This window comes from Girardinichthys multiradiatus, chromosome 5 (genome assembly GCF_021462225.1).
Source record: "Girardinichthys multiradiatus isolate DD_20200921_A chromosome 5, DD_fGirMul_XY1, whole genome shotgun sequence".
NCBI lineage: Eukaryota > Metazoa > Chordata > Actinopteri > Cyprinodontiformes > Goodeidae > Girardinichthys > Girardinichthys multiradiatus.
This window is the reverse complement of record NC_061798.1, coordinates 22,973,210-22,997,689: the sequence shown is the minus strand read 5'-3', so window position 1 is coordinate 22,997,689 and position 24,480 is coordinate 22,973,210. Positions and strand designations below refer to the sequence as shown.

Genomic DNA, 24,480 nt, shown 5'->3' with positions numbered 1-24,480 from the left:
ATTTTAACAAAGAAAACATCTGAAGTATGAAGTGTGGCATAGAGCATCCCTAGATAAAATCTTTATGTAAATACAACGTTTCTGTTGAGGCCTCAGAGGTTTTGATAGTGAACAAATGGCCTCACTGACACCAAAGAACACAGCAAACAGGTCAGGGAGAAAGTGTTGGAGAAGCTTGAACATCTCAAGAAGCACTGAAGATTAACGAGGGTCATCCACCTAAACTGACAGCTCTGCCAAGGAGAGCATGGAGGATATCCAGCATCATTCTTTGTTCAATGAGATCTGATGTATTTTCAAAGCCTTTCATTTTTTGACCAGTTTATAATGAAATGACAGATGATTTGCTTTTGTCTCATTTTCCGGACTATGTTTTAAATATACAATATAAAAGAATTTCAGTTTTTGATTAAAGGTTTGTCATAACTGACAGAAATGGTGTTGTAAACAGGCCTCAACCTCTTTAGGCATCAATCTTATCCTGACCATGTCCTCGTCTTACCTGCCGCCAGGATGCGATCCTTGGTGATGTCTCGAGGTTTGAGGTGATGTTTGGTAGTCAAATGGTTCTGGAGATCTGTTGCTCCTCCTCCACAGCTCACGCGCTCCATGCACAACTTACACACCGCCATGTTTCGATCCAGAGGCCGACCGGTGGGGTCTGGCTCCAAGCCAAAAAACTGCCAGGCGCTGTGCTGGTGAGCGTTTGGATTGCTTAGCAGCTTCTCACTCCCAGGCAAGAAATCATATTTGTCAGTCACACTGGAGCTGGTGTAAATAAATGAGCTCTGAATGGCGGGGGGGAAGGCAGAGCTGGGTACTGAGCCTGGATCGTTAGCTGGTTCTGGGTTGGACACGGTCGTCACCTCACCGATGACAGGCATGGGGCTCTGTGATTGGCTGCTGTCAGACCAAAGCGATGTGCTGCTTGGCTCTGGGAGGGTGACCAGCTGGATGTCCTGCAGGAGGCGCAGGGCTGTTTCCTTGTCTCCGATTTCACATTTTGCATTATCACCTGTACATGCCAATAAAACAAAGTTTAAACCGGGGTGTTTTAAAACCTACAGAACAGTACAGGGGCATCTCAATTAGAACATGGTCAAAAATGGTCAATTTTGTTCTGCATTTCTATTCCAAAACATTAAAACTGTGCGTAATGTGTCCACATTACACACAGGTATATATTTTAATTGAAGTGTTTATTTCTGTTAATTTTGCCTTACAGCTTATGAAAATCCACAGTTATGTTTAAAATGTTAAATTATAAATGCAATTTCAGCCTACTGAAAAGTATCTCCATGTGCTGTACACTATATACTAGGGACAGGTTCCTTTCACATTTAAACCGATACGGTAACGATGCCTGGTGACTGGGGATCGCTACTCAATGGAAGGCCCCCCCATTTACATGAAAACATCCACCGCCTGCTCGGTCAGAAAGTCTATTCCCAACTTTACCCATAGTTTACAAACTAGCTCACCTTACTCCCTTACTATTTATACATTTCAGAGTTGTTTAAGTTAATCAATGCAGGCAAATGTTTAGCAAACTGCTCTGCTAAAAAAAAATGACACATGTTCCGAACAGACACGTCCAAAGCAGCAGCCATCTGTCAGCCCCCCACCATATGAATCAAGTGGTGAGCAGCTGGGTTGAATTAATCGATTATGAAAGAGACAAAACATTAAAGAATAAAAAAAATTGTTCTGAAATAAAAAATAAAAAAAGCCTAATCTGTATTTATTTCAGAACAATTGTAATGATTTAAAAAAGCATCAGATATCACTGAAATATAATGTGTGGTCAGTAGTTTGGGACTCTCATCCCCCTGGTTTGCAGGAGGAACAGAGAACATTTCTAGTATGTGCAGACTGAGGGACTGCTCTCAATCCAATCAGAAATGTTTACATTTTCTGGAAATCAGAAGATTAAACAGCAACAACCACATTGCCTCATATACAGGTCCTTCTCAAAAAATTAGCATATTGTGATAAAGTTCATTATTTTCCATAATGTCATGATGAAAATTTAACATTCATATATTTTAGATTCATTGCACACTAACTGAAATATTTCAGGTCTTTTATTGTCTTAATACGGATGATTTTGGCATACAGCTCATGAAAACCCAAAATTCCTATCTCACAAAATTAGCATATCATTAAAAGGGTCTCTAAACAAGCTATGAACCTAATCATCTGAATCAACAAGTTAACTCTAAACACCTGCAAAAGATTCCTGAGGCCTTTAAAACTCCCAGCCTGGTTCATCACTCAAAACCCCAATCATGGGTAAGACTGCCGACCTGACTGCTGTCCAGAAGGCCACTATTGACACCCTCAAGCAAGAGGGGAAGACACAGAAAGAAATTTTTGAACGAATAGGCTGTTCCCAGAGTGCTGTATCAAGGCACCTCAGTGGGAAGTCTGTGGGAAGGAAAAAGTGTGGCAGAAAACGCTGCACAACGAGAAGAGGTGACCGGACCCTGAGGAAGATTGTGGACTTTTTTCAGATGAAAGCAAATTCTGCATGTCATTCGGAAATCAAGGTGCCAGAGTCTGGAGGAAGACTGGGGAGAAGGAAATGCCAAAATGCCAGAAGTCCAGTGTCAAGTACCCACAGTCAGTGATGGTCTGGGGTGCCGTGTCAGCTGCTGGTGTTGGTCCACTGTGTTTTATCAAGGGCAGGGTCAATGCAGCTAGCTATCAGGAGATTTTGGAGCACTTCATGCTTCCATCTGCTGAAAAGCTTTATGGAGATGAAGATTTCATTTTTCAGCACAACCTGGCACCTGCTCACAGTGCCAAAACCACTGGTAAATGGTTTACTGACCATGGTATCACTGTGCTCAATTGGCCTGCCAACTCTCCTGACCTGAACCCCATAGAGAATCTGTGGGATATTGTGAAGAGAACGTTGAGAGACTCAAGACCCAACACTCTGGATGAGCTAAAGGCCGCTATCGAAGCATCCTGGGCCTCCATAAGACCTCAGCAGCGCCACAAGCTGATTGCCTCCATGCCACGCCGCATTGAAGCAGTCATTTCTGCAAAAGGATTCCCGACCAAGTATTGAGTGCATAACTGTACATGATTATTTGAAGGTTGACGTTTTTTGTATTAAAAACACTTTTCTTTTATTGGTCGGATGAAATATGCTAATTTTGTGAGATAGGAATTTTGGGTTTTCATGAGCTGTATGCCAAAATCATCCGTATTAAGACAATAAAAGACCTGAAATATTTCAGTTAGTGTGCAATGAATCTAAAATATATGAATGTTAAATTTTCATCATGACATTATGGAAAAATAATGAACTTTATCACAATATGCTAATATTTTGAGAAGGACCTGTATGTATTTTTTGTGATTTCACCACTAATGCCATCACCTGTGAGTCTACAGTTATTAGACCTTCTCTCTCTCTCATGCAATTATAATACTGACAAAATAAGACACTCGGTAATTAAAGGGACGCAGTGAGTAGTGGAGTATTGGTAGAAAGATCACATTTCCTTTTGTTATTTTTGGCGAAATCACAAAATGAGAGGCCACCTGAAATAATGATTATGATACTGTTACAAACGGTTTTACAATATAGGAAATACTACATAATTTGTGTGCACTACAGAGCCAGGTCCAAAATGATAACCAAAAATATCATCAACATCCATATTATATGTAAAACAGTATCAAACTTTTCCACCGGCCGGCTATGGGGGGACCAAAATCCCTGGCGGCACCCCTGCTCAACGGTACCAGTTTTCGGTACTTTTATAAACTTTAACGAACATATCAAAGCAACATCCAGCTGTTTTTATCGCAACATCTCAGTTGTTTAACATTTCTTCTCCCATGTTGCCGACTGCGGACGACGGGTCGCTAATTGACGCAGGCGTGCTCACGGTACCGATTGCAGGAGTTGTAGCCGTAGATCTGAGACTGGCGAGAAATATCTTGTGTTTAACCAGGTGCTTCCTCAGGTTAGACGTATTGCCGCCGCTGGCCTTGCACTTCGCCTTACAAATATTGCAGCGAGCGTAATCTGCATCGCATTTCGAAAAGTGGAGCCATACTTCCGAACGCTTTCCATAAAACATGCTTGCTGTGTTGACTGTAGCCGCGGCGGCTAATGACGTCATAACGCTCTTGTGCGTGCAATGATGTGTTCATGACCAGCGTGGAAAGTCGGCCACCACTCCCTCAGTGTCACAATGGTACCGTTTGAGTCTACGTGAAGGGGTACTCTGTAGTACCGACGAAATTCGCACGGTACCTATCCCTCCTATATACACAATACTTTTCGGGGGTGGGTCCTTTTGGATCAGCCCGTGGCTCTGCTGGGGTGTTAAGAAAGCTGGGGTTGCTTTAATAGCGACCTTCGGCTCCACTGCATTATTAGCTTTGGGGTCTCACGTGATGATACCCCGTAGACTCTCTGCAAGGTGTCGGTCTGGTCAGTGTGCTCGTCAATCAAGCACAGTAATAGAATCATCATTAAACCTGGTATTGATGCGTTTGGCAGTGTGGGCAGGAACCACTTCCTGCTGCCAATTTAAATCGGCATCTTCATGAAGCTCAGTTGGCCAAATCATCACCGACTGTGGCAATTTCACATTGCAAGCAACTTGGAATCTGTGCATCTCCGTTCTTCCAGAATCTGGAATCCTGCGTTTTTAAATAATGATGCAAAATGTTACTTTCATCTGAAAATAACCCATTAGACCATTAAACACCAGTCCAGTCCTTTTTGTCTAACCCCATGTAAGATATTTCTCAATGTTCAGGCTGCATGATACTTGAAAGTCTTGCAATGGTAGTAATATTGTTAAATGTTGCTATGGCGATATCAGTTGCGATACATGCCTATTCTTTTCTATCCTTTTCTTTCTCATCTGTGTTCCCTACTCTGTGACCTTTAGCATTTTTTAGACAATGTCATGTGTCTAGTGTCAGCATCTGCTGCTGTGAGACTCTGTCCAACTGGCTAAATATTACATTAGCAAGTAAGATGCAAGTTCATAACACTCTGTGTCCAAACTTTCGGTCTCTAATGTATTCACCTTCTCATTCAAAGAGTTTTCTTTATTTTCATGACTATGAATATTGTAGCTTCACACTGAAGGCATCAAAACTATGAATTAACATGTGGAATTATATACTGAACAAAAAAGTGTGAAACAACTGAAAATATGTCTTATATTCTAGGTTCTTCAAAGTAGCCACCTTTTGCTTTGATTACTGCTCCACACACTCTTGGCATTCTGCTGATGAGCTTCAAGAGGTAGTCACCTGAAATGGTTTTCCAACAGTCTTGAAGGAGAGATGTTTAGCACTTGTTGGCCCTTTTGCCTTCACTCTGCGGTCCAGCTCACCCCAACCCATCTCGATTGGGTTCAGGTCCAGTGACTGTGGAGGCCAGGTCATCTGGTGCAGCAGTCCATCACTCTCCTTCTTGGCAAATAGCCCTTACACAGCCTGGAGGTGTGTTTGGGGTCATTGTTCTGTTGAAAAATAAATGATGGTCCAACTAAACGCAAACCGGATGGAATAGCATGCCGCTGCAAGATGCTGTGGTAGCCATGCTGGTTCAGTATGTCTTCAATTTTGAATAAATCCCCAAAACAGTGTTACCAGCAAAGCACCCCCACACCATCACACCTCCTCCTCCATGCTTCACGGTGGGAACCAAGCATGTAGAGTCCATCCGTTCACCTCTTCTGCGCCGCACAAAGACACGGTGGTTGGAACCAAAGATCTCAAACTTGGACTCATCAGACCAAAGCACAGATATCCACTGGTCTAATGTCCGTTCCTTGTGTTCTTTAGCCCAAACAAGTCTCTTCTGCTTGTTGCCTGTCCTCAGCAGTGGTTTCCTAGCAGCTATTTTACCATGAAGGCCTGATTCACATAGTCTCCTCTCAACAGTTGTTCTAGAGATGTGTCTGCTGCTAGAACTCTGTGTGGCATTGACCTGTTCTCTAATTTGAGCTGCTGTTAACCTGCGATTTCTGAGGCTTGATGGTTTTTGCGACTGCACTTGGGGACACTTTCAAAGTTTTCCCAATTGTTCGGACTGACTGACCTTTATTTCTTAAAGTAATGATGGCCACTCGTTTTTCTTTACTTAGCTGCTTTTTTCTTGCCATTATACAAATTCTGACAGTCTATTCAGGAGGACTATCAGCTGTGTACTGTATCCACCTCCTGCACAACACAACTGATGGTCCCAACCCCATTTATAAGGCTTGAAATCCCACTTATTAAACCTGACAGGGCACACCAGTGAAGTGAAAACCATTTCAGGTGACTACCTCTTGAAGCTCATCAACAGAATGCCAAGAGTGTGCAGAGCAGTAATCAAAGCCAAAGGTGGCTACTTTGAAGAACCTAGAATATAAGACATATTTTCAGTTGTTTCAAACTTTATTGTTCAGTATATAATTCCACATGTGTTAATTCATAGTTTTGATGCCTTCAGTGTGAAGCTACAATATTCATAGTCATGAAAATAAAGACAACTCTTTGAATGAGAAGGTGTGTCCAAACGTTTGGTCTGTACTGTACAGGTCCTTCTCAAAATATTAGCATATTGTGATAAAGTTCATTATTTTCCATAATGTCATGATGAAAATGTAACATTCATATATTTTAGATTCATTGCACACTAACTGAAATATTTCAGGTCTTTTATTGTCTTAATACAGATTATTTTGGCATACAGCTCATGAAAACCCAAAATTCCTATCTCACAAAATTAGCATATTTCATCAAGTGTTTTTAATACAAAAAACGTCAACCTTCAAATAATCATGTACAGTTATGCACTCAATACTTGGTCGGGAATCCTTTTGCAGAAATGACTGCTTTAATGCGGCGTGGCATGGAGGCAATCAGCCTGTGGCACTGCTGAGGTCTTATGGAAGCCCAGGATGCTTCGATAGAGGCCTTTAGCTCATCCAGAGTGTTGTGTCTTGAGTCTCTCAACGTTCTCTTCACAATATCCCACAGATTCTCTATGTGGTTCAGGTCAGGAGAGTTGGCAGGCCAATTGAGCACAGTGATACCATGGTCAGTAAACCATTTACCAGTGGTTTTGGCACTGTGAGCAGGTGCCAGGTCGTGCTAAAAAATGAAATCTTCATCTCCATAAAGCTTTTCAGCAGATGGAAGCATGAAGTGCTCCAAAATCTCCTGATAGCTAGCTGCATTGACCCTGCCCTTGATAAAACACAGTGGACCAACACCAGCAGCTGACACGGCACCCCAGACCATCCCTGACTGTGGGTACTTGACACTGGACTTCTGGCATTTTCTTCTCCCCAGTCTTCCTCCAGACTCTGGCACCTTGATTTCTGAATGACATGCAGAATTTGCTTTCATCCGAAAAAAGTACTTTGGACCACTGAGCAACAGTCCAGTGCTGCTTCTCTGTAGCCCAGGTCAGGCGCTTCTGCCGCTGTTTCTGGTTCAAAAGTGGCTTGACCTGGGGAATGCGGCACCTGTAGCCCATTTCCTGCACACGCCTGTGCACGGTGGCTCTGGATGTTTCTACTCCAGACTCAGTCCACTGCTTCCACAGGTCCCCCAATGTCTGGAATCGGCCCTTCTCCACAATCTTCCTCAGGGTCCGGTCACCTCTTCTCGTTGTGTAGTGTTTTCTGCCACACGTTTTCCTTCCCACAGACTTCCCACTGAGGTGCCTTGATACAGCACTCTGGGAACAGCCTATTCGTTCAGAAATGTCTTTCTGTGTCTTACCCTCTTGCTTGAGGGTGTCAATAGTGGCCTTCTGGACAGCAGTCAGGTCGGCAGTCTTACCCATGATTGGGGTTTTGAGTGATTGTAATGGAAAATTATTTCAAAGTGCTCTGATATTCCCTTCACCTCTCTCATTTGATTCTGTCTTTTATCACCCACAGGTGACCTTCCATCTACCTCTCACCTCTGACCTCTGTGTTTTATTAGTGTTCTGTTATTTAGAGCAGATGGACTCTAAATTCAAATGCTGGAGAGTTTTATGGTTAACACTTCCTGAAGTGTATATTTCAAGGGAAGGTAGATGGGTGCCCTCATAAATAACTTTGTTAACTCTGACCCGGGGAGGGTCTAGGGGCCATATTTCTAAAACTCTTTGCAGTTGAGATAACACTGTCATGTTCTGGTATAAATACTGTGTGTAAATGTTGATCGGGGCTCTGTTTCACTGACTAACCTCAGTGTCAGGGTCTTCAAACGCTGAATGCCTTTGAATAAAACTTATAAGACAAAGTCCGGATTTTCTCTTGTTATGAGTCAACTTCTACCCACTTTGATAAGAAAATTCCACAACAATTTTAGCGTCACGAACAGGATCTAACGTGCCAGAGGAGACCGCAGGATGGGACACGGACGCCTGGCCAGCCTGGAGACGTTGTCCTCAGTCCACTTCCATTTTACGGAGGGGAGTCCTCATGTCCGCCTGCGGCTTCTGGCTGATTAGATCCGAACAATTTGTCTTCAAATATATCTGGGTGAGAAGTTGCTCTGTATGATATAATGTATATTATTATTTTTATTACACATTAACCATCATCTCCTAACTAATTAATTAGGTTCCAGAGTTGCGAGAGGGAGGACATCAGCTGAGGGCCCGGTTACCCTGCAAAAGGAATTGCAGGGAGGTTCTTATTGGTAACAATAAGATAAAGCAAAACACAGGGTTTTGCGGGTGGTTTTTAGCAATTTTCTACACCTCATAAAGGAGAAAAGCCAGTGGGCAGACGTGCCGCTGAACAGGTAAAAAAAAATGGTTCCGGAACCTTGAGGCATCAGGGGTGTCTCCTTCTTCATACTCTGATTTATAAAATAATGAAAGGAAAAAGTGGGGATGATTGTGTTAAATGTGCTTTAATTTGGAAGATAAGTTTGGTTTTTCACAGCGTGGAAGTTTGAGTGTAAATAAGTAAAATAGTTTAAAAAGTTTCAAGTAAAACAGTTGATGGAAAAATAAATAAAAAAAACATAAGAAAAGATTAAAAAGCACAGAGTGCATCAATTAAGGGGTTAAAGAGTTAAAACTTTCCTGAAGGAAGTTTTGTTTGTCTTAAATATTGCGATCAGTCGGAAAAGAAGGTAAAATTGAAAAGGGACATTAGAGATGCGAAAAGAAAGTTGTTTTAGAAAGGAGTATAGTTCATGTTGTGGAAGGAAGTGACAGGCAGGGGGACAACTGACTGACTGACTGATAATATGTATTTGTACAAAATCTGAACCTATACTAAACTTTTCTTTTGCCTCTCTCACACACAAATACACACATATATGGGATTTGAGTTCAACATCTGCGTTTTTGAGTCTGGATTTTAGAAACCTGCCCTTCTCTATGGCTACTACACCAGAGACGCTTCTCCAGCACGGCCTGAAAGAGAGAGATCTGCCTTCCTGCATGTTGAAAATCGCAGTGTGACTTTCTACAAAAAAACGAAACTCAGAAGAAGTCTGGACCCACTGAGATGGACAACGATCCATGCTGTTTGCAAGAGCCAGAAGAGTGATACACTGGATTTATATTGAAAGCATCTTATGCGGGCAGAAGAGAAACCGGAGCAAAGTTTCTTCTTTCTCCCTCCTGGAGAAGTTAAAGTGGACAAAGAATGATTCAATGTCTCACCAACAGACCTGGGAAGGGTCTGGTTGTTTTTTGGACTGATAGAGGACTGTGTGCCATGGCAGTCTGACTCTGGAGCGATTTAGAAACTGATGGGGGTAACGTACAAACACACACACATTTGCATAAATCCTTTCCTATTTTCTGCAATGAAGAACGCTTATTAACCGCTGCTCATGTGACACGCTTGCTTGACGTTGACAGATATAGCGGGTTAAAATATTATTTTAGGGTTAGAAAAGTATCTTTAAAAGGGTGATGACTTAACTCATTTGATACTTTCCAGTTAATTCTTTTAGAGAAACAAGTTCTCTTTCGTCGTGGAATATTCAGGGTCAATTATTCTAGTTATTAAAAGTTATTAAAAGCAGAGGACGTTACAACATCTCCAAAACTCAGCAGTAACCATGTGTTTCTATGTTATTCTCAGGACAGATCTCATGAAGGAGTATTTTTAAAAACCCAGCGCATGCGTAAAACCTGATGGGTTTCTCCTTCAGGCATTTTCTGTTGTCAGATTTTGTATCCCATAAATCTAATGGGTAGAGACCTCATTAAAACAGGCTTAGTTCTACTGCAGATGGTCTTCATACAGTTTCTGACACAGTACTTAAAGTTTGGTGCAGTTTTTGTCCGCAAGTGTTAACTGACGCTTATGGAAAGTACAAATTTATTGTTTTTCATAGCAGCTGCTGGGAAGAGGTTATATTAGGTTTTTTTCTTGAATCTTCTGATTCATGCAGCGTGTTGATTTACACTGTACCTTATATCAGATCCTGACAAAAACTATGAAAGGTTTGGTTCTGCAGGTTCTTTTTTCTCCCTTTGGAGAAGGAAAGGACACCTAATCAGTTCTGTGTTGCATATAAATATTAAAACACTTGTTGTTTTCTAAGATATCACCAGCTAAAAACTTTTAAAACTTTTGAGAGTAATTGGTTTTGTTAAACACATTTTTCTTGGTAAAACAAACCTTTAAAATGAGTATGAAAAAATGGGGTTATTTAGAAAGAATCTGATTGGACAGTGGTACCACACAAAAATTAAACTAATCTCATGTTTCCTAAAAGACTCTGCATGAAAAGGCCTTCAGAACTGTGGAGTTATTTTCCACCACAGTAACACGTTTTTTTTAAGCATGCTTTTTCTTTATTTTAAAACAGATCTGGGTTTTTGTTCTTGGTTTTTTTAGCATAATGTTTGTCTGAAGCTTCTTATGAACTGGGTTAGAAGCAAATATGATCTGAGGTAAATTAGGAGCTGTGAACTAATAATTTTAAATCTGATTATTGTCCAAGCAGAAATAATATATTTAGCCAATCCTTCAATCTCTGCAGAAAGTTAACACCATTGTTCAATGCAGTAGTACTCAACTTGTGGTTCCTGGACTCCTGAAGCCTGTAAGCCATAGATTTTGGGTCCATGAAATTATAAGACTTAATTAAAGGTAGGCTGATTACTTATTAAAATAGATCTAAGTCAATGATGAGTTCCAGTCATTTTGGTGACTTTGAAATGCAATAATACTCAAAATTTCTACTCTGGTGAACACAGATTGGGGTTGAAGAGTTTAGTTTTGGAACCAAGGTTAGGACTTGTATAACGGAATAAGACAAGTAAAATCCTTTATTTTAGGAAAAGAAAAGAAATAAAGGCTCTCTTAACAGTAAGAGGATGGTCGGCTCAAACTCAAGTCTCCTTGTTTGATTTCTTAGGGTTTAAAGATTAAAGGAATACATAGGAGTACAAAAGTACACAAGGTAATTTCAGATTACTAAGAGATAAAATATTGAAACATTTATCAGCATTTGGATTATTAAAGAGGGGTTCTAGTAATAAGTTTTCCCCAACTCTCAAAATTTAAATAGCCAAATTAAAGAAAATGATGTTTGTTCTTCTTTAAACACTATGTGGGAAAAAGTCCAGTTTGGAGACAAGCTTCTTATCTTAATTTCTGATTAAGTCAAACACTGCAGTTTTGTTTAGTTTGGGTATACTATAAAAATGTCAACGCTGACTTTTCTAATTTCCCCTCGGGGATCAATAAAGTATCTTTGAATTTGAATTGAATTAAATAAAAAATACTTCTTTGCATTTAACTTGAAATTCTGCAATGCAGCTGCGATCAAATTGAGCCAAACAAAAAGAGAACTATAACAATAACTCTCAGGATTGTAGTTATTATTATAGAGATACAGTACAAAGAATTAGCAAAAGGTTTCAGCATCAGTAAATTTGGATTCATATAAGAGAAAACTGTTGCTGTGCTTCTAAATACTTTGAGATCTCTTTGGACTATGTGCACTCATTTTTAAAAAGGATCCTGACGATTGTCATAACCAAATTGATCAATTATAGCATTAAAAGATATGGCTGAGAAAACATATTCTGAAAAGAGATTGTTAAAAATTTCTTTGAATTCTTGAAGCTTCAAATTTGGCCATTTGTCTGTCTTTGATGTTTTGTCTTTGTTTTGTTGGAATTAATGTTTGTTTATATGTTGCATGACAATAATTCATGTTTAGAATAATGTTTCTAAATCTCAGATTGATTAAAACTTTGAGTTTTCAGGAGAGTTAAGAAGCAGCTTGTTTCTGAGGTAGGTGCATGTTAATAGCTAAGCAGTTTAAGTTACACTAATGTGGGATGGGATGAAGAAACTGTGGGTCCGCCCATAGGCTGTCAATCAGAGGTTAGTTCTGCCTGACTCCGCCCACCTACTAGGTTGGTTCATGCCTTTGTTGTCATGGTAACGCTCAGCACCTCCCTTCCTGAGTTTTAACACTGTTTAAGAGACAATAGAATCAAAATGCTTGTAGTGATTGTTGCCTTAAAAACATGTTTTTTTTGTATAATAATTAAGGGTGTAGCATGACTTTTAGATTTATGTGTTTTATTACTAAAAGGTTAATGAAATAGTTTAAACTAGTTTGAAGAATTAGTTTTGCATGCAGGATCATTGGTGATTTATTAGATTGAAAGTTTCCCTGGTGCCATTAAGCTAGCTGACAGTTCAAGATATGCAAAAGTAAGGAATATGTTTTTGATAAAGAATCAGAGTCATGCCTTTATACTTGGTGGGAATTATTTATTTGATTCAATTTGTAGGGTTTATTCATCCAAATTACATTGGATGTCCATTAATCTAATACTCATCTTTGTACAAGACAAATTAGGATGATGTGTGACTAATTTCTAAGTGAGACATTGATGAACTGAATAACTAAAGTTTGTGTTTTGTTGTTAATGGAACTGAATTGCAGTTAAAAACATCTGGATTTTCTTTATGTTGCTTTTCTTAAATTCATAGTGACACATAGTTATGTCAGAATTCATTTCTTTGGTTCTAGGTTATGTGATCTTGGTTACTAGAACATTTTTGTACAAACTTTTTGCTGGATTGTCGCATGGGTTGGACCCTGCGCCAGAAGAGGGGAATGTCAGAATAAAGTAACATGAGGTTCCAAAAGTTTTAGCACTCATGGGAAAAAGGGTAGCTCAGACCTCCAGTGAGGACTTAGTGACAATGCGAGAGAGACGTTGTACTTTGTTATATAAATGGTGCATAGCTCCCTAAGACCACATTCTGAAAACCTCTCTGAAATTATGGTGTTGATTTTTTGTGAAATTTTATATCTCCACAGATTAGACCATTTTTGAAATTCTTTGTGGGTATTCTGAAACTATGAAATGTTGACCTGTAATCAGACCTTCCTCAAACATCATGTCACATTTTTGATATTCAGAATATTTAGCTGATGGTCATTGCTAGTATATCAGGTGAAGTCAGAAGATCAATTCTTTGGATTTTGTTGGATGTTTAGATGAAGTTCATGTAGTTAAGCACTTAGGTTTGAGAATGGGACTTTGAATTGAAAATTAGCCAAGTGTTGTGAAGGCTCTACCTATTGTTCTCACTTATATGAGATTGAGACAAAGGACACAGGCAAATCTCAGTCCTTTTGAAGTGCTGTGTAGCAGGTCTCCTAATTTGGACATGGGGATATTGCCAAGATAATTTTCTTCCACATCTTTGTGTGAAGATAGGATATTGTTTTACTGTCAAAACCTGTCCACTGTGTTTTCTCAAGTTTCACAGATGGTGAAGGCTGCATTACCAGAAACAGCCACTTCCACCCTCCAGTCCTTTATTCCTGGCAACTGGATTCTGGTCAGAGAATCTAGGAGAAAACACAGGAAGTCCAGGCGCTGGAATGGCCCATATCAGATCCTACTAGACACCCAGGAAAGCTGCAGGAAAGCTGCAGGAAAGCTCCAGCTCCTCCAGCTTCATCTGGCTTCCAGGACACAAGTCATCTTCCAACTGGATCATCCACGGCCTGAAAGGTGTGAGGACAGCGGACCACCATAAGATAAAGAACTGTAAGCTGATCACTGGCGAGTGATTGAACAGGTGGTTGAAGAACACTGTTCTTACAAGGGCACAATAATCCCTTGGGCAGTGCAATGTTATTTCAGAATCTACTTAAGGCCATCGCATTGCCTGAAAGTTAGAAATCATAAGTTGGACTATGGAAGCCTGACTTCCAGCAGGTTAGAGTTCCTGTTTCTAAATATATTTCTAGAGGAGCTTCCAACGACCGCCCACCTGTACCAGACTGGTAACAGGGCAGCTTGAAGCGCAGAAGCCACTCAGGAGAGGCAGCAGGATTTTTGTTTTTTTTAAAGTTGTTTATAATTTGTTTTCTTTGAGAAAAAAAACTGTTTTCTTTCTGTACCAGAAGAAAGGACATTCCACTTCAAGGTCACGATGCAGTTAAATGGAAGATTGTCTGTTCTGATGCTAATGATTGGTATTTCAAGTATTTTTATAACTCTTGTGTTCATTTGGGAAAAGGTGCAGCAAAGACAATGTAGGGCTAATTTGAGGAATTGTGTTAATAATACTCATCAGCTGATTCGAAGAGAGATCCATCACTTTTCTGACTACTATGATCATGCTGATAATGTCTGGTGGCAACTGATGCATCAAACCGTGAGGAAGATAAGAAATGATTGTTGTTATGTTTGTTGTTTGATTTCACGTGCTATTAATGATCAACCATTTTTGGTACCAGTTCCTATTGATGCTACTTATGCTCTAGCTACTTTCTTTCCAGATAACCGGTTGGTGGAGGTCATTTTTCCTTGGGTGATGGTTTTGTAGAATTTTCTTTTAGTTATGTGATTATCTTGTAATCAGAAGAAAGGAGTGTAATGGAAAATTATTTCAAAGTGCTCTGATATTCCCTTCACCTCTCTCATTTGATTCTGTCTTTTATCACCCACAGGTGACCTTCCATCTACCTCTCACCTCTGACCTCTGTGTTTTATTAGTGTTCTGTTATTTAGAGCAGATGGACTCTAAATTCAAATGCTGGAGAGTTTTATGGTTAACACTTCCTGAAGTGTATATTTCAAGGGAAGGTAGATGGGTGCCCTCATAAATAACTTTGTTAACTCTGACCCGGGGAGGGTCTAGGGGCCATATTTCTAAAACTCTTTGCAGTTGAGATAACACTGTCATGTTCTGGTATAAATACTGTGTGTAAATGTTGATCGGGGCTCTGTTTCACTGACTAACCTCAGTGTCAGGGTCTTCAAACGCTGAATGCCTTTGAATAAAACTTATAAGACAAAGTCCGGATTTTCTCTTGTTATGAGTCAACTTCTACCCACTTTGATAAGAAAATTCCACAACATGATGAACCAGGCTGAGAGTTTTAAAGGCCTCAGGAATCTTTTGCAGGTGTTTAGAGTTAACTGGTTGATTCAGATGATTAGGTTCATAGCTCGTTTAGAGACCCTTTTAATGATATGCTAATTTTGTGAGATAGGAATTTTGGGTTTTCATGAGCTGTATGCCAAAATCATCCATATTAAGACAATAAAAGACCTGAAATATTTCAGTTAGTGTGCAATTAATCTAAAATATATGAATGTTAAATTTTCATCATTACATTATGGAAAATAATGAACTTTATCACAATATGCTAATATTTTGAGAAGGACCTGTATCTGGGTATCATCCGTGTAACAATAAAAGGAGATCCCATGTTTTCTAAACAGAGTCGAGAGGAAGCAGGGCGAGTGTGAAGAGGAAGGGGCCTAAAACTGAACCCTCGGGACCCCTCACAAGACTGAACAGCACAGTTAACAGAAATAAACACTTAAAATACATTGATGCGTGTGTAACACATGTAGAAAATACTGGCATCAAAATATATGAATCTTTAAAATACTGAAATAAATTAACTTTTTGATAACATTCAAATTTTATGAGTTGCCCACATAAATCAGATCATCCACTACAGCACATAAACCCAATGGAGTAGAACTCACTCATCCCCAGACCCAATAGCGAGGCATAATCCTTCCCAATCCAGACTTTGAGCTCTGCCCCCTCTGAGATGGACTGGCAAACCTTGTAGTATATGTGACGGTAAAACTGGAAAACCACCAAGTTGTGTTCGTCCTCGTTGCTTGTATATGATACATATCTGAAAATACAGAGCAAACGTCTACAGTAAATCATGTTTTCTGCCAGAGGAAGATCCTTCAGGATAAAACAGTGACGCTATATTAATACCTCACCTCATCCAGTTAGATTTGTTCTCATCAGATGCATCAACATAGGTGAAGGCAGAATCATCTCGGATCTAGAGGCATTTTTTAACAAAATGTGTCAAAATATTTTCTCAAGCACATATTTTGTCTAACTTTTAAATAAGGTTTGATGTGACAAATTATAAATGTTTAATTGAGGGTTAAAATTAATAATAATATGTAGGTCAAAACTGAGAAAATTAAATAATCGTGCTGGAATATTTATGACATTTATGCAACACCTAAAAAATTTTCTTCTGTTAGAAATATTATTTTTATAATTACAAATAACCACAATTACTTGTCAACAACTAGAAAACTTGTTTTCTAAACTTAAAAAAAAAAATGCTCCTTTTCAATAGATTCTTGTGGGTGTCTGTCAACTTACAGCCCAGGCATATCTGAGGTTGCTCAGCATTTGTCCCTTGCACACCTCTCCCAAAAAGGGCCCAAACAGGACCCCTTGCTGAAGTTGACACTTAGCATACACCTTCATCTCCCCCTGTTCTTCGACAGAGGACGCACCATTTGTACGGAGGGAGAGACAGGCAGGCAGGGACAGCACAGCCCTGGAGGGGCCGCCGTGGAGCCACGGCTCGCCCGGCGGCACCACCGCATCTGGGACGTAATTGGAGTTTGAGGGGGTCTGGAGGAGCGGTACATCCTCATTGAGCTCTTCGTGACTGAGTTCCAGACCTGGAGAAAATACAACAGCAAAATCATTCATTATAAATGCAGATGGGAGATGAAAGAGACAAGGAATGTAAGAAGAAAAATCTAGAATATTACATAGATACACAACATTTTGCAGATATTTTTTGCAGCAACAGTACAAAACAAATACAGCATCTTATGTATACAGGTCCTTCTCAAAATATTAGCATATTGTGATAAAGTTCATTATTTTCCATAATGTAATGATGAAAATTTAACATTCATATATTTTAGATTCATTGCACACTAACTGAAATATTTCAGGTCTTTTATTGTCTTAATACGGATGATTTTGGCATACAGCTCATGAAAACCCAAAATTCCTATCTCACAAAATTAGCATATCATTAAAAGGGTCTCTAAACCCTAATCATCTGAATCAACGAGTTAACTCTAAACACCTGCAAAAGATTCCTGAGGCCTTTAAAACTCCCAGCCTGGTTCATCACTCAAAACCCCAATCATGGGTAAGACTGCTGACCTGACTGCTGTCTAGAAGGCCACTATTGACACCTTCAAGCAAGAGGGTAAGACACAGAAAGAAATTTCTGAACGAATAGGCTGTTCCCAGAGTGCTGTATCAAGGCACCTCAGTGGGAAGTCTGTGGGAAGGAAAAAGTGTGGCAGAAAACACTACACAACGAGAAGAGGTGACCGGACCCTGAGGAAGATTGTGGAGAAGGGCCGATTCCAGACCTTAGGGGACCTGCGGAAGCAGTGGACTGAGTCTGGAGTAGAAACATCCAGAGCCACCGTGCACAGGCGTGTGCAGGAAATGGGCTACAGGTGCCGCATTCCCCAGGTCAAGCCACTTTTGAACCAGAAACAGCGGCAGAAGCGCCTGACCTGGGCTACAGAGAAGCAGCACTGGACTGTTGCTCAGTGGTCCAAAGTACTTTTTTCGGATGAAAGCAAATTCTGCATGTCATTCGGAAATCAAGGTGCCAGAGTCTGGAGGAAGACTGGGGAGAAGGAAATGCCAAAATGCCAGAAGTCCAGTGTCAAGTACCCACAGTCAGTGATGGTCTGGGGTGCCGTGTCAGCTGCTGGTGTTGGTCCACTGTGTTTTATCAAGGGCAGGGTCAATGCAGCTAGCTATCAGGAGATTTTGGAGCACTTCATGCTTCCATCTGCTGAAAAGCTTTATGGAGATGAAGATTTCATTTTTTAGCACGACCTGGCACCTGCTCACAGTGCCAAAACCACTGGTAAATGGTTTACTGACCATGGTATCACTGTGCTCAATTGGCCTGCCAACTCTCCTGACCTGAACCCCATAGAGAATCTGTGGGATATTGTGAAGAGAACGTTGAGAGACTCAAGACCCAACACTCTGGATGAGCTAAAGGTCGCTATCGAAGCATCCTGGGCCTCCATAAGACCTCAGCAGTGCCACAGGCTGATTGCCTCCATGCCACGCCGCATTAAAGCAGTCATTTCTGCAAAAGGATTTCCGACCAAGTATTGAGTGCATAACTGTACATGATTATTTGAAGGTTGACGTTTTTTGTATTAAAAACACTTTTCTTTTATTGGTCGGATGAAATATGCTAATTTTGTGAGATAGGAATTTTGGGTTTTCATGAGCTGTATGCCACAATCATCCGTATTAAGACAATAAAAGACCTGAAATATTTCAGTTAGTGTGCAACGAATCTAAAATATATGAATGTTAAATTTTCATCATGACATTATGGAAAATAATTAACTTTATCACAATATGCTAATATTTTGAGAAGGACCTGTATGTGAAATGGTCGATCTTCTAGAATTATTTTCTGGTTATTTCTAACCGATCGCCCCCGGTTTCCTTAATTTTGGGTGATCAGCCAATACTTACATGTGAAACCGATCTTATCGACCAATTTTATCTACTTGTCTAACCTGTTGTGCAAGTCTTGTTTGTTTTTTTTAAATTGTGAAAAATGAAAGACTAAAGGAACGGCACAACTCTAAACTTTTCATTTATATTTGAGAGTACGAGCAGTTAAAACAGGTTTGTATTGTTTCAAGGGTATTCTTCAGTGTTTTTCAATAAAAAAAGATTGGAACATTGAAGGTATAATTGTGACCTATAACTCCTGACAATGTCACTTATAAATAAAATTGCAGTATTGGCCAAAATTGGAACCGGCAGGTCAGGACTTTTAAAAATCTGTGATCTGCCAGAAAACTGCAGTCGGTCCACCCCTAGTTATTTCTCTGCTTTTCATTTATAAAAACACATTTCAAACCACCTAGGTGAAAGTGCTGCCAAACAAAATGAGGTAAACTGAAAGATAATTCAATAATTTTACATAACATTATTTATCCTGATAGGTGCTTTCTTCCCACTTCCAGCCTTGTTCCAGGTGAGTGGCAGAGGTCCTGTTACAGCAAAGCTTATGGGTGCTTCAGCATCTTTGCACTTGTAGGCCAGCACTTAGCCCAGTATGTTTACGTTTGTTCGGATCTGTATACATTACAGTTCATGTGTTGGTTTCCTTGTAGGCTGCAAGAAAAAAGTGGTCAGTTTGGAAGGGAGCTTTAGAACAAAATTCAAAGAAAATGTGACAGAAGTCCAAATCTAGTCACCATCCAGGTCAATACTCCATGAAATGCAAATCCCACAATGGCTCCGTTCAGATGTTTTTAAAAAATCCATACTGGTGACCGTTGCCAGATCCAGCATTTTGTTCATTTTATAAATCATGCTTACTACAGTCCTTCTACTGCCAAGTTGGACACTGTCCATACCTGACACCTCCAGATTTTTTGCCATCTCATTGCTGACCTTGCTTCAAATTCATCTGCTCTTCAATACCCCATCAACTGTAATGCAGATACATCGACCTGAATGTTGAGATCAGCTGATACAAGGCCGTTTTCTACCTTCGGTCTATCAAGAGAAAATAATATGCTGCATGTTGGGTTTGACTTCTACTGAAACTGAGATTTCTTTCAAAGTTGGGTTATCAGAATCAGAATCAGAAAAGCTTTATTGCCAAGTACGTTTTTGGACATACAAGGAATTTGTTTTGGCGTAGTCGGTGCAATACAATACAAATTAAACAGTATAAACATATCTACAATATAATATAAATATATGTGCACAGTTTTAAGTGAGTGAGAGTAAGTATAGAGCAGTATAAGATGCAAGAGCAATACAACAGTGCAGATGATCATTGTGCAAGTATGGCAGTGCAAGTAAAGCAGGAGTCCAAGCTGAGCGTTAATGTAACGCATAGAGTTACAGCATGTTATACCAGCATGAACTGAGTTGATTACCGTTTAACATACTAAAAATTCATTTTGAACCATTACTTTGGCCACAAAGGAATATAAATGTTCAAAGAAATTCTCCTTTTTAAAGTTTTGACTGTTGAAAATTGTTTTGCTTTAAATGCAAAAGCTAACAAGAGTTAAGATGTAAGCATGTAGAAACGGTTCCCAAATTGAACATACAGTATGTTGATTGTTTTAAATGATGTGCGCTAGTAATGGTTCATCAAATTTGTACTCAGAGTTCAGAGGAAAAAAAAAGTCACTTAAAAAGGGTTTTATTATTTGATTTTTTTGATTTGGAACAAATTGGCAAATGCAACGCACCATTAGCACCACAACAATCAACTAATCCTACTGACTTTTTTTAACTTGGGGTGTGACATAATTCCCAGATCCCAGTTTCAAGACAAAATGGACAAAACACTACTGAATCTGGACTCTACCTCCGAGTCTAATCAAACGCAGAAGTACTGGCAGGGAACGTCGGAGGGCCAATATGGCTGCGACACATGTGAAAAATAGTGAATGTGGCTTAAATAAACCATTTATTAGAGGACCTTTAATTTTTCTATTAGAAATTCCAACTTACGGGGGCATTCAATCTGATTTTTTAACTTGGAACTCTGAGATTCTGACTCCAGAGGACAAATATAAACACATGTGATGCATTCTGTTATTATTTGGAAGTCAGATTTTCTTAGATCCTGGCCGAAATACAACAAGAATGTCCGTTGAAGTCTGACTTTTGAATAGGAAAGTGCGAATGCACCAAACTTCCCAGAGTTTATTATCCAATATGACTGCTGCACATATACAGAATAATGGTGTGAATGTGGGTGATCTAAACTATTGGTAAAATGGCCTGCACTTATACAGCGCTTTATCAAGTCCAAGGACTCCAAAGCGCTTTACACTACAATCCATCATTCACCCATTCATGCACACATTGTCACACGGACAGTGGGAGTCTACATTATAGCCACAGCTGCCCTGGGATAGCCTGACAGAGGTGAGATTGCCATACAATCGGCACCACTGGGCCCTCTGACCACCATCAGCAGGCAAGGAGGGTGAAGTATCTTGCCCATGGACATAACTGAGACAGACAAAGCAGGGGTTCGAACAGGCAACCCACTGGTTAGAACCGTTGTAGATGCTGATGGCTGTGGGCAGGAAGGATCTCCTGTAGTGGTCCGTCTTACAGCAGATCTGAAGAAGCCTCTGACTGAAGACACTGTTGCTGTACAACAGTCACATGAAGAAGATGCTCAGGGTTCTCCATGATGTTCTTCATTTTAATCAAGAATGCTTCTTTGCACAATGATCTCCAGAGGTTCAAGAGGAGTCTCCAGAACAGAGCCAGCCTTCTTTATCAGCTTATTGAGCTTTAAGTCCCTGGCTCTGATGCGGCTACCCCAGCAGATGATGGCAGAAGAGATCACACTCTCCACAACAGACTTATAGAAGATATGCAGCATCTTGCTGGAAACACTGAAGGACCTAAGCTTCCCCAAGAAGTACAGTGTGCTCTGTCCCTTCTTGTAGACGGCTTCACAGTGTCATCTCCACACCAGTCTGTTGTCCAGGTGAACACAACACAAAAGGTATTTATACTCCTCCCCCACCTCTTCTCCCATGATGGAAATAGAGTTTGACCTGTTCCTGTTTCTCTTAAAATTTACAATCATCTCCTTTGTTTTATTCAAGAGGAGATTATTGTTTCCACACCATGCCACACAGTGGTCCACCAGCTCCCTGTACTCAGCTTCTTGTCCAGCTCTTATCCACCTTATGACTGCAGAGTTGTCTGGGTATTTCTGTAGATGACAGGACTGTGTGTGTCCTGTGTGACTATCTGGTACCGTAACACTCTGTCCAACTGGCTAAATATTACATTGGCATGAAAAAAGCAAGTTCATTACATATATTAAACAACAATTGCACTCAAAACCTTGGCATATGGAGATAGCACACACTGATATTGCGATGATGATATATTCACCATATATTGTGGGTCTTATTTGAGACAACATTAGAAGTAACTGTAGAACCTGATTTGTGTTTGGACTGCTTTGATCCTGTGGAGCTTCCTGAGTTATCAGAAATATTAGCTTCATCTAAACCTTCAACTTGTATGTTAGACCCAATCCCAACCAAATTATTTAAGGAAGTGTTCCCTCTGATTAACAGCCCCATTTTAGATATGATTAATCTATCTTTAGTAAATGGATATGTACCGCAGGCTTTTAAGTTAGCTGTAATTAAACCTTTACTTAAGAAACTTTCGCTTGATCGAGATGACTTGAAAAATTACAGACCTATATCCAATCTTCCATTCTTATCTAAAATTCTTGAGAAAATAGTTGTTAATCAAATGTGTGAGCATTTACACAGCAAGGACCTGTTTGAAGAGTTTCAGTCAGGCTTCAGAGCTCATCTTAGCACTGAAACAGCTGTGCTGAAAGTCACTAATGATATTCTTATGGCTTCAGATAATGGACTTGTGTCTGTACTGGTTCTGTTAGATCTCAGTGCTGCATTTGATACAGTCGACCATAATATTCTCTTAGAAAGACTGGAATATGCTGTAGGGATCAGGGGAACAGCGCTAGGCTGGTTTAAATCTTATCTGTCTGACAGATTCCAGTTTGTTCATGTAAATGAAAAATCTTTAAACTCCATGGTTAATTATGGAGTACCACAGGGTCCAGTATTTGGACCAATTCTATTCTCTCTTTACTAATGACAGATCTATCTATATATATACTTCCAATAGGTAAAATTATCAGGCAGCATAGGATACATTTTCACTGTTACGCTGATGATACTCAGCTTTACTTATCCATAAATCCTGATGAGCCCAATCAGTTAGATAGACTACAAGCATGTCTTGAAGATATAAAAACTTGGATGGCTTCTAAATTCAGACAAGACAGAAGTTGTCGTCTTTGGACCAGAGTCTTTTAAAAAAAACTGCTTAGGGAATCACTTAACCTGGATGGCACTAAATTCACCTCCGGTAATAAAGTAAAAAACCTTGGTGTTATTTTTGACCAGGACATGTCATTTAAAATCCATATTAAAACAGGTTTCTAGGATTTCCTTCTTTCACCTCCAGAACATTGCCAAAATTAGAAATATCCTATCCAGGAGCGACGCTGAAAAACTAGTCCGTGCATTGTTACTTCAAGGCTGGACTATTGTAATTCGTTACTATCAGGATGTCCACAAAATGCAGTTAAAAGCCTTCAGCTGATTCAAAATGCTGCAGCAAGAGATCTGATGAAAATTAAAAAGAGAGATCATATTTCTCCTATTTTAGCTTCCCTTCATTGGTTCCCTGTTAAATCCAGAATAGAATTTAAAATTCTCCTCCTCACATATAAAGCCCTTAATGATTTAGCTCCATCATACATCAGAGATCTGATTGTTCCATATGTTCCTAACAGAGCACTTTGTTCTCAGACTGCAGGTTTACTGGTGGTTCCTAGAGTCTCTAGAAGTAGAATGGGAGGCAGATCCTTTAGTTATCAGGCTCCTCTCCTGTGGAACCAGCTCCCAGTTTTACTCCATGAGGCAGACACCCTGTCTACTTTTAAGGCTAAGCTTAAAACTTTCCATTTTGATAAAGCTATAGTTAGAGTAGCTTAGGTTATCCTGAGCTATCTCTGTAGTTATGCTGCTATAGGCTTAGGCTGCTGGAGGACATAATGACCACTTTCACCCTCTTCACTACATTCTCACACTACTCTCCAATTTTGCATTATTTCCTGTTATTTCAGCTTTTAACTTTGTTCTCTCTTTTCTCTTCCTAGAAGCTACACCTGGCCTGACTCTGTGTCTACCTGTGACACCTTTCTGGAGAGGGGCATCATCCAAGCTTCTGCCGGCAACAACTTAATGCTCACCCTCTACAGATGATCCACTTGGCCCTGTCTTTCAATGTTTAACCCTTTCTCTCTCCTAGACATGGCAATTGACTTTGAGCTTTTACTGTGACTAATTATGTGCTCTCTTTCAGACTGTAACCTTGAAAACTGGCTCAGAGTTTATCTGTTCTTTCTTTCTAGATGAAACGACTAAAGGAGCTACATCCATTAACATTTACTTTTCCTTCCCATAGAAAGTACTTCTGGATCAGTGCTTCTGTGTTCTTTTTGTGTCTCTGCTCTGTTCTCTCAAACCCCCAGTCGGTCGTGGCAGATGGCCTCTCACACTGAGCCTGGTTCTGCTGGAGGTTTCTTCCT

General features: G+C 40.0%; 1 protein-coding gene across 5 annotated transcripts in view; it reads right to left on the bottom strand.

Moving 5' to 3' along the window:
* Window positions 1-24,480, bottom strand: part of LOC124868314 — a 41,278-nt gene that overhangs the window by 4,273 nt on the left and 12,525 nt on the right. For 4 of the 5 annotated variants that reach the window (XM_047365432.1, XM_047365431.1, XM_047365429.1 and 1 more), the window contains 4 exons: window positions 16,644-16,951; window positions 16,244-16,308; window positions 15,992-16,149; window positions 503-1,015 (listed from right to left, as the gene is read on the bottom strand). In XM_047365432.1, the coding sequence (XP_047221388.1) occupies window positions 503-1,015; window positions 15,992-16,149; window positions 16,244-16,308; window positions 16,644-16,951 (1,044 nt within the window). Of the gene's footprint in view, window positions 1-502; window positions 1,016-3,910; window positions 4,119-15,991; window positions 16,150-16,243; window positions 16,309-16,643; window positions 16,952-24,480 lie in introns of those variants that run through there. The other variant, XM_047365433.1, reaches the window with a different exon arrangement.